The sequence below is a fragment of the Zonotrichia leucophrys genome, chromosome 10 (assembly GCF_028769735.1).
Source record: "Zonotrichia leucophrys gambelii isolate GWCS_2022_RI chromosome 10, RI_Zleu_2.0, whole genome shotgun sequence".
Taxonomy (NCBI): domain Eukaryota; kingdom Metazoa; phylum Chordata; class Aves; order Passeriformes; family Passerellidae; genus Zonotrichia; species Zonotrichia leucophrys.
Window position 1 is genome coordinate 10496287 of NC_088180.1, and position 10674 is coordinate 10506960.

General features: G+C 40.3%; 1 protein-coding gene across 2 annotated transcripts; it reads left to right on the forward strand.

Annotated features, from left to right (window-relative positions):
- The first annotated feature begins 57 nt into the window (after nt 1-57).
- On the forward strand, nt 58-9734 carry HDC (histidine decarboxylase). 2 transcript variants are annotated; one of them, XM_064722012.1, is made up of 12 exons: nt 58-167; nt 970-1142; nt 2176-2289; nt 3035-3157; nt 3968-4102; nt 5001-5144; nt 5399-5465; nt 6201-6363; nt 6468-6558; nt 7719-7817; nt 8497-8598; nt 8780-9734. In XM_064722012.1, the coding sequence occupies exons 1-12, from the start codon at nt 140-142 to the stop codon at nt 9539-9541; spliced, it is 2001 nt and encodes a 666-aa protein (XP_064578082.1). In that variant the 5' UTR covers nt 58-139; the 3' UTR covers nt 9542-9734. The 2 variants fall into 2 exon arrangements, with proteins under 2 accessions (XP_064578082.1, XP_064578083.1); XM_064722013.1 differs by lacking the exon at nt 58-167 and adding an exon at nt 330-361 and having other exon boundaries at nt 8780-9730.
- The last annotated feature ends 940 nt before the right edge of the window (nt 9735-10674 follow it).

Here is a 10674-nt window from a genome sequence, read left to right on the forward strand (position 1 = left end):
CTTTTCCAGAATGTGTGAGTCTGAGAGATAAAGGGAGCTATAAAGGGGGAAGCAGCTGGCAGGGCACCAGACCAAACTGACCACAGCTCCCAAAAGGTTGTGGCCCAGGTTTGGAGAGGTGCATTCCTAAGGAATCAGTATGGAGCCTGAGGAGTACAGACAGAGAGGTGAGTGATCTGTGCCTCTTGCAAATGGGTAACATCTGCTCATGGAGATCAGCTGTTGTGGGGCTGGGAGTGATACCCAAAATAAGGATGGGCTGTATCCTCTTTAAATGTGCACTTGGCCTTGAGACTTGGATCTGCTGAGGCAAAAATGTGTCCCAGGGTTGAGTTTAAATTAATGGATTTAGTGTCTGCGGGTAACTTAGCCTTTTTGGTCATACATCTAAGATGCTGTGGGAAAGCTGCAAAATTATAATTCTGAATAAACTTGTGCTAAGGGGTTGTGCACAATAGCTTTTCACTGGCTTCACACCCTGAGACTCCAGACTTGGACAGTTCTGGAGATGGAGAGCCAACCTTGGTTCTAGGGCTGCGGGAGATTGCCTTAAAAAGTGGAGAAGGGGTGTGGAGCAATGCAGCTGATTTCAGGGGATGCAAAAGCAGGTTTGCTATAATGACAAGGAAGTGTAGGACATGAAAATTTAATACCTGTGAAATGCAGTTTCAGTTAATTTGTAGGCAAGAAAATCTAACCTTTCAGTAACCAAACAAACTGTACTTGTACCATGATTGTGTTTTAAAGGTATATTTGAACTATTCAATGATGGTACTGAAAAAGCCCTATGAGGCTGTTTTAGAACATTATTGGATGGGACAAGTAGGGTGTAGGAGGGAGGAGCTGGGAGCAGTATTCCAATGCTGTTAGAACCTCTGTCCAATGCTAAGGACAGATTGTGTGCAGTGCCTGTACTGCTAGTTAGCGTTTCCATAACTGAAGCTGAAACCACTGGTTTGCCTCTTGCAGGGAAAGAGATGGTGGATTACATTTGCCAGTACCTGAGCAATGTGAGAGAGAGACGGGTGACTCCTGATGTACAGCCAGGTTACATGAGAGCCCAGCTGCCTGACTCTGCCCCAATGGACCCAGACAGCTGGGACAACATCTTTGGAGATATAGAGAAGATTATTATGCCAGGGGTAAGAAATAAAATATAATCATGGCAGGAAAAAGCCATTACTACCTGGGGTGAACACCAAATCCTGGGAATGCACAGCTTCTGCAGAACATTGTTCTAAATAAGTAAAGTACCCAAAAATGTAGCATGAATCTTGTAGATGTTATCTCCACAGTTGTGTTCCTAACTAATTTTAAGGGTTAGATTGTGAGTGTATTTTTAAACTACTTTGTATATAACTCATATTTGCTTATAGGGAAACAAATTCAGCAGTATGAGAAAATCATTAGCTTCACAATGTCTCTACCTGCTGAACCATATAATCTTAATTTCAGAGATGTGGAAACTGGGCACAGCCAGGTGAAACAATTCTTGCCCAGCTTCATGCACATGCAAAGCTTGTTTCCTGTGCTTTGAATGTAAAAGTCTACTTCCTCTTGTACATAAATACTGCAGATTCTGCTAAGGGAATTCATATTACCAAATTGCATGTTTTATGTAAGAAACTTTTTCAAAGCCCGTTCTCAAATTTTTTTGTAGATGTTTGCAGAAACTTGATCTGATGTAGGAGAGGCAATCAGATTACATGCACTTATGCTGGTGTCCCACACACCAGCTCATTCAGGTGTATAGAAGGGTTTATATAGTTGTAAATTGCTGTGTGTGGCTAAAGGTAACTTGTTGTTTGACAAAATGAGCAACGTTGTTGCAAGGATTCCCTTTATAAAGATAAATATTTTGATAAATCTTTCTGCCTCTGGTCTTTCAAACAGGGCACAACATTCTTTCCTGTTCAGAATCTTTGTCTGCCTGTTTAATTCAGATAAATGCTTTTGCTGTTATTTGTAATTTATCTGTTAATAATGCAGTGTTATCATCTGCTAGTGCTGCTCCCCTGTTGGTATTATCTGTACAGCTCTCTGCTGCAGATATATAGTTGCATGTATTATGTTGCTGTAATCCTTTTCTCTCATTCTAAACAGATAGGAACCACTACACCTCATGGAAAGTTTTGTGACATTTTCAGACTGAATTTCTACATAATTCTGTTCTAGGTAGTCCATTGGCAAAGTCCACACATGCACGCCTACTTTCCAGCTCTAACTTCCTGGCCTTCACTTCTTGGAGATATGTTGGCTGATGCAATTAACTGCTTGGGATTCACATGGGTAAATTTTTTAGGGCTATTTTAGACATTCCTGTCCTGTGTGTAACATGCAAGAGCAGGTCTTAGTCATTCTTTCTTGTTCTCTGAGTCAGTATAATTATTTGTTTTAACCAAGTGTATGTTGTTGCATAAATGAAAATTGTCACTTAAAAAAAAAAAAGAACCCAAAAGAACATATAAGAACAAGCATTACCTAGTAGTAAGAGGTGAATGAAGAAAATATACTAGAAATGTCTGTTTTCAAATTCTTTGCATATCCCACTGAGCATTGTTCCTTGTCATCTGGTCTCAGTGCCAAAACTCTTACACAAGCAGTGTTAGCAATAGAGCAGCCACCAGCCATGACTGCAGGCTAGATTGGGCTCCATTCCAGTTCTCCTGCTCCTTTGAGAGAACACACTTCCTATTTTTCCTCTTGTGAAAATAATTGTTTGGTATCCTGGGCCAGAATATCTGCATGCTTTGTATCCTCCTGCAGCAGCTACAGAGCACTACTTGCTTATGACTCTGCACACCACAGTAGTTTCTGAAGCCAGTGTTTTCCACAGTGCCAAAGTTGCCCAGATTTTTAGATATGTGTCTCTGTGTAAGAAAGTAGAAGCTCATAAACCTGTAAGAAATTGGTTGGTGTGGTCTCCATGTAGCTGTATCAGATTAGCTCATTGCCTCTCTTAGCTCTCAGTTGGACGAGGGATCAGTGCCCAGGGTGAATTACAGCCTGATTCTCCTTTTTCAATTTTTTCTAGGCCTCCAGCCCAGCCTGTACAGAACTGGAAATGAATGTGATGGATTGGTTGGCTAAAATGCTGGGCCTTCCAGATAAATTCCTGCACCACCATCCTGACAGTGTGGGTGGAGGAGTATTACAGGTAGGGGAGATTAGAGACGGTCTTATCAACATCTGTTTTCAAGTGAATTGCTCTCTGGGTGATAGTTTTACTAGAGACAAAACCAACAAAATTTTCTATATGGCTCTGAATCCAAATTTGGCATTATTTTCCCAAATTTTAGTATTAAATGTGGTAGATTATAGAATAGAAACTGCTGTTGCTTTTATTACTGTGTTATGGACAAACAGCAGGTATTCTTGTGGTCTTTTTAAGGATAAATGAGTCAGATTTCATTTCTTTAATCTGTTTCCAATCTTTCACATCACCAAATTTTGCACTAAAATGATTCTTACTTAATTGGAGAAGGAATCCTTGTCACTATCCTTCTGCCACAGTCCTTAGCCACACAAGAAGTTTCTATTCCTTTTTCTCATGTCTGCTTTTTGTCTCTGAGAGGAGCAAGGTCAAGGCCTGAACTGTTACCTCCTTCCAGAAAGTGTAAGCAAGAGTTCCCTGGAATCAGTGCTGTTTTGTTATTATAAGGGGCTTTGATCATGTTTGTAATTTATGGGAAATACTATGTTTTATTTGTAGAACAAAAGGAAAATGTGGTTTATTTACTGCCCAGAACTCAGTGCTGAATATTAAAATCTCTAGCAGTTAAAGTGCTTTGTTTTGTGTTGCTGGCCCAGAGAGCTGCTCATCTGCTAATGACTCTCCACTGCGTCAGAGAAATCAGGAGTAGCAATGAAAGAGGGGGTGGGCACCGGGCACTTCACTGATTTCTGCAGATCCCTGGCAAAACAGCAATGAAGTAGCAGTTGCAGTAAATGAGCAATGTCTTTGCAGAGCACTGTGAGTGAATCAACCTTGGTTGCACTGCTGGCAGCAAGGAAGAACAAAATTCTGGAGCTGAAGGTTTCTGAGCCAGACACTGATGAGTCCTCGCTCAATTCTCGCCTCGTCGCTTACGCGTCTGATCAAGTAGGTTCTGATGGTTCCAAGGAGGACAAATTGCTTCTGTTGTCTCACTCAGCCTTTGCCATGTGAAGTCATATTTCTGTGCAGCAACACAGGAATGTCTCACAAGCATGGACCAGTTCCCCTGCTGCTGCTTTCTGCAGATGGGGAAATGGAATCAGTGTGAGGCGAGGTTTTTTGGGCCTTGGCAGTCCTCAAGAGATTGTTTCACATGACTGAGTTCTGCATTTCCTTCCTGTTTTTCACAAAGCCTTGATCCAGGAACTATGTGCTGAGCTCATGCTGCTTCATCTCGTGTTTCTTCCCAGCCTCTTCCCCTCAGAGACAGGCATGCTCAAAGCACTGTTACCTGAATGCTGCTCCTGGCTGTGGGCTCCACTGTTGGCTTTTGCCAGCAAACTTGTTCTGTCCTTGGCCTCCTGAACTGGGCATTACATTCCCCTGGGAAAACTACCACAGGAGAGACATCATGCTCATTCTCTCTTAGTCTAACTAAAAGGACTGTATCTTCTAAGGTGTTTTGCTCTATCCAGAAGTAAACACACTTCAGGGCATTTATCTTCTTATGGCAGGGAGGAGGGAATAAACTGCGGTTGATTCATTTCTAGAGGCTCCTTTAAGAGCTGAGTTCTGATAAATGTCCCTCCAAACACAAGATGAGGATGCCTATTATTATATTTTAGAAACCACTACCCAAGTAAATGAAGCATTCTTTAGAATTACAGGGTACAGTTTCTTACAGTTACTCACAAAGAAGATGCTTTCAGACTTGTATTAATAGGGATTACAATAAGGTTGTTATCTCTGCATTTCTTGCCACCACTGTCTTTAATAAAGCCATAATTTATCACAGCTGTTCAGCCTCAGAGCTTGAATTCTTACTGTTTTTCTTATTTTAAAGGCACATTCCTCTGTAGAAAAGGCTGGCTTGATTTCTCTTGTGAAGATAAAATTTCTGCCTGTGGATGAGAACTTTTCCCTCAGAGGTGAAACTTTGAAGAAAGCCATTGCAGAAGACAGAAAGAAAGGCTTAGTGCCAGTCTTTGTATGTTCAACTTTCTGGTTGGGGGTATTGACATAGTGTTATATTCTTTATGTCAAAATGAAATTACATATAAAAATTTCTTATTGTGTTGAAATACATTAGTTGAAGATTCATATGTATACAGGAATTTCTATTATATTAAATAAAAAGTTTTAATGTTTTGACTGCTTGCAATAAAGTGCCCACTTTTAAAGTGCTGCATCCATATATTAAAAGAAACCAAATCCATTTTAACAGATTTGGTTTTTTCCTAGGTTTGTGCAACTTTGGGTACAACTGGTGTCTGTGCTTTTGACAATCTCTCAGAACTGGGTCCAGTTTGTAAGTATCTTTTCCCCCCTAATTTTGCTCTGTGAAAGTATCTAGAGGATACTCTTAGATTTTTCATGCCAAAATGAAGTAGAGCAGAGTGTTTCAGACATGTCTTAGGGATGGCTGAAGTCAGTACAAGACTGCAGTGATTTCTGTAAGATTAGATTAGGATGCCAAAATACATTCTATTTGAGATGGATGAAATTTGCCAACTGATAAATCTTTAATGTGGTTATTCAGGAAATACAGACTGTGTGGTACTGTTGTAGGATGGATACATTAATATTTAATCTAGCAAAGGAGTTTTGAAGGTAGTTTCTGGTAGGACATCCTCTAGATCAATCAGTATCACAGGTAAATTTGACATGGTTGCAAAGTCTATTCCAGCATAAATTCTGACCAGTAGCTGCTGAAGACAGAGGAGCTTTCTCTTATGGGTCAGAATGTGGCTTCTATTTCTGGGTCCTTTTTTGCTAGCCACTATATCTTTATTTTGGCTTTGTGCAGCTGAGGGGTACTGGGGAATTTCACTTAGTGAAAGGGTGGGTCAGAGAAATCAAATGTTAAAAAGACAGCGTTATCCTATATTTTAGCATTATGGATCTACACCTTTAGAATAGAACTAGATTGTCAATTGCTTGTCAGCCTCCTCCAAGTCACTGCACCTGGTTTGCAGGGAGGAGAGATTAGCATGCACTTTGATTCCCTATATCCCTTACATAACAACAGTCTCAATTCCTACAGGTGATGCTGAGGGACTCTGGCTTCATGTTGATGCTGCATATGCAGGAACAGCATTTGTATGTCCTGAATTTCGGTTGTTTTTGGATGGAATTGAATATGCAGACTCCTTTACTTTTAATCCTTCTAAGTGGATGATGGTCCATTTTGACTGCACTGGATTTTGGTGAGTATAGTCAAAACACAAACAACACCAAAAGGATAACATGCAAATTGCAAAGTTTTTCTCTGCACTTACTTTGCTAAATCTACTTCTTTCTACAATCATAGGGTTAAAGATAAATACAAGTTGCATCAAACCTTCAGTGTTAATCCTGTCTACCTCAGACATGCCAATTCAGGAGCTGCAATTGACTTCATGGTAAGTTATTATTTAAGCTGATATTTTGTATTGCCTATAAAATTTTCAATCAGACTGTGAAATTCCTCTCACATTCTGGAGTATGTTTATCTTATTGCTGGTCTTACTATGTAAACCAAATTATACTAAGATCCTAATGCAGAGAAAGTAGCAAAACTTTGCAGTAAGCTCTGGTTATGAGGATTAATTATAAAATTGCTTTCAGATTGAAGTACTTAAGATTTTTACACAGGTGCAGATCCAGCCTTGCCTTTCTAATGCAAAGGTTCATTTCTGTTTATTGTGTTGCTGAAGTAATTCCTACTGATGCCATTTTGGCTGGATTTCTTTTATCTGTACATGTAACAAAAGAGAGAAACGAGTAAGCAATGGAAAAGCCATGCTCTGAAACAGCAGGAGAATTAATTACATTTTTTCTTCAGATTAAAGAATTCATAGGAAAGCTAAGAGGCATTTCACTGCAGATACATCTTACAGCAGATTTCAGTACAGTAATACAAAGGAATATTCACTGCCAATTATTTCTGCTATGATCTCACCCTAGTCCTGAAAAGATAATTGTTTTCTTGAAATCAATAGTGCTTTTCACTAGAGTGGAGACAGGGAGGGATGGAAAAAAAGGATGTTGAGTCCCTCTTGTGGTGAAATTGGATTCTGCACGTGGTTGTGCAGCTTCCCTGAAATATTCCTTTACATGTATTCTCACTCTTTTCCTTGGAATAGGTGTTACTTTGTTTGGAACTGCCTACCCCAGTATCAAATCTTGCTGTTTATAATTGATTTGGGAAAATGTTCAGGAAATTACAGGAGCTGAGGCCAGCACTAGTCAGTCCTAAAGTGTAAATGGCCACATCCTGAATTGATTATGCTCTTAAATGCAAAAAGTTGTTATAAGCTTGTAATTAATTTAAAATTCTAAGCATATCTAAGCCATAAATTAAGGGGAATAGCCAAAATCTTATTTTTGCAAATATGGGGAAAAATATGGGGACACAGTGTTTCTTTGATGGCTGTTTCCTAGGCTTAGCAGATTTTCAGCAATATGACACTATTCATCTCGAGAGAGGTCTCTGACCTGAGTCTGAAGCAGGAGATGTAGCAGTGGAAGGAGAACTCTCCTTTCTGTTGTTTCTGCACTCACTGATGTTCTGTTTCCACAGCACTGGCAAATTCCACTGAGCCGTCGATTTCGTTCTCTCAAGCTGTGGTTTGTGCTTCGCTCCTTTGGGGTGAAAAAGCTTCAAGCTCATGTCAGACAGGTGTGTGAGTTACCAGAGTGTTTTATGTTCAGTTCTTGGTGGGTGAGATTAGTACACTCAGAGATGCAGAGAGGAGTAACAGGAATCCTCTCACATGCAACGCTGGTGTGAATTCTAAATGCCTGCTGGTTTTATTCTATAATAATCTGTGAAGATTGACTGTGCAGACAAAACATTTCCTGTCCCCTTCTTGACAGCACTGGACAATGGAAAGGGACTTGATCACTGCTTTCTGCACTTTACTGAGCCATAGTTTGCAGAAGCTTTCTTTGAGGTCAAGTGGCAGCTGTTTGGGGCGGGCTATGATGAATGACTGAACCCACCACTATGAAAATGGACAGGCTTAAGTCTCTGATGGAGTGTAAATAGGAAGGGTCACATTGCGGATCAGTGGTTGCTGCAAAAGGACTCTCATATGAGAAGGCACATTCTCTCTTCAAACCTCCTATAGAAAATCCCTATCTATAGGCCAGTTACTCATGTTCATTGTCAAGGCTTTGGGCAAATAGGGACAGACTTTAAAATTCTTAGCTTTGGTGTAATTTTTCTGTTTGCTCTTATTCATGCATTGGAGTGATGTGTTTTAGTAAGGAAAGGAATTCCTTTTAACTACCCAGTTTAGCATCTTACCAGCGGGTTTGTGACAAACAGATAACTTTTTTTCCTCCCTTAATTGTAGGGTACAGAAACAGCCAAATTCTTTGAATCCTTGGTTAAAAGTGACCCACTCTTTGAAATTCCTGCCAAGAGACATCTTGGGCTGGTTGTATTTCGCCTAAAGGTAAAGATTGGCCCTTTTGCATGTTCCTTTGGAATGAACTGACCACAGCTGACCTCTTCCCAGACATGAATAACTGTGAATATATTTCCATTTAAGAATTTGTGATTGCAATTCTGAGATATGTTTGGATGTCACTGGAAATTCTAACTATAGTATTTTTTATTATTCATATTTAAAACAGGGTCCCAATTGGCTGACAGAAAAACTCCTGAAAGAACTGAGCAGTTCTGGCAGGCTCTTCCTCATTCCAGCAACCATCCATGACAAGTTCATCATTCGCTTTACTGTGACATCTCAGTTCACAACCAGGGAAGATATCCTGCAAGACTGGAGCATCATTCAACACACTGCAGCCCAAATCATCAGCCAGAATTATGGCTTGCACTGCATCAGTTCTGGTGATGGGGCAGGAATCCCCACTACAATAGTTCAGCCTACTTCTGATGCCATTAGCAATGTTCCTCAGCTTTACTTAGATGGAGGGAAATACAAAACACCTCCCAGAAAAACAGTAGTACAGCCTAAGAAATTATCAGTAAGTCCCAGTAAGTGTGTGATTAGTCAGCAGGTGAAAGGTCAAGAGGATCCTCTGGATGACTGTTTTCCAGAAGATGTCCAAAATGTTACCAAACATAAGTTAACCTCTTTTTTATTCAGTTATTTATCTGTTCAAGGCAAGAAAAAGACAGCACGTTCCCTTAGCTGCACCAGTGTGCCAGTGACTGGTAATCTGGAGCAGTGTAACCCCAAAGCAGCAGCCACTGACAAGAAGGAGCCTCGTGCCAATGCCAGAGCTCTTTCCAGGCTGCCTGAAGACATGATGATGTTCAAAAAAGGTGCCTTCAAAAAACTAATTAAATTCTACAGTGTCCCAAGTTTTCCAGAGTGTAGCTTTCAGTGTGGCCTTCAGCTGCCTTGTTGTCCTCTGCAGGCCCTTGTTTAACAAGTAAGAGAGCTTGGTCCTTAGAAAGAGAACCAAAGTTTGCTTATTCACATGCAATACTACATGTTCTTTTGCTCAAAATGTAAGCTGTGGCAATGACCACTGAGAAAATGCCTGTGCTTTTACTGGTGAAAACCTCATGTATTTATAGATTAAAATATCAAATAAACCTTATAGGCCTATAACATGAAAACCTTCTGTTATGTAGACTATGGTAAAGAAAATGCCAATTTCTACCTTACCAGAGCTGGTAATGGACAGTTTCCAGCTGGTAGGCTGGAACCACTTTGACAGAGTATGCTGGCCCCAGGAGGTGATAAACAATCCAGGTCTCCATTTGCATCTCTGGTTTTTGGTTTTGTGGTGTTTTTTTCTTTTCCTTTTTTTTTTTTTTTTTGAGGAGGGGGTGTTGATACCTTGATTTACATTCTCTAGACTGATGTGAGGATCTGTGTGTGCAGTCAATGCCAACATCAGTTTTGAACAGTGCAAAAAGAAGGATATAACCTCTCTAAGAGATTTTGCTGCAGCAGGGCAATTTCCCCAGAGTTAAGCGCAGCAGCCCTTCCAGTTCACCTGTTCTAATCAGCTGAGGGAGGCTTTGTGCAACCATGTTACAAAACAGTTGCCCTTGCACAGCACCTGTGGCCTTTCTCAGCATTACCTAAGGTCTGTAAACCACAAATGCAGGAGGAAAGAGAGGAGGAATGATATTTCCTTCTCTCTCATAACGAAGAACTAAGGGGCATTATAATAAAGGGTCTTTATACAGCAAACAAATGTTTTGGTACAAGAGACCAGTGATTTAAGTATATAAAAAATCGGGGGGGAGAAAAATCTATTAAGGACAAATTTAAATTTAGGAATAGTACAGTTGAGCCAGGAAACATGTTGATTGATTTATTCTGGGAAAGCACTGCTAGATGCTCAATGTTTTTCTTGTAGCTGTTTCCAGACACCTACAGTCACCCTGTCTTGAAGGCAGTGCACTCAGACAGAAGGATCTTCCCTCTGATCCAGAATATTCCCAGGTTATATAAAAAATGAGCCTGGTTAGTGCCTAGGCCCTTATACAAAATCAGCTAAGATTCAGGTGGAGTTGCAGTACTTTTGCTTTATTAAGACAATCTCTT

Excerpts from the sequence above, each read along its gene's own strand:
- HDC (XM_064722012.1), top strand. The coding sequence starts at position 140 with ATGGAGCCTGAGGAGTACAGACAGAGAG. Across the intron at positions 168-969 it reads TGAGGAGTACAGACAGAGAG|GGAAAGAGATGGTGGATTAC; the intron begins GTGAGTGATCTG and ends TGCCTCTTGCAG. Across the intron at positions 6,364-6,467 it reads TTTGACTGCACTGGATTTTG|GGTTAAAGATAAATACAAGT; the intron begins GTGAGTATAGTC and ends CTACAATCATAG.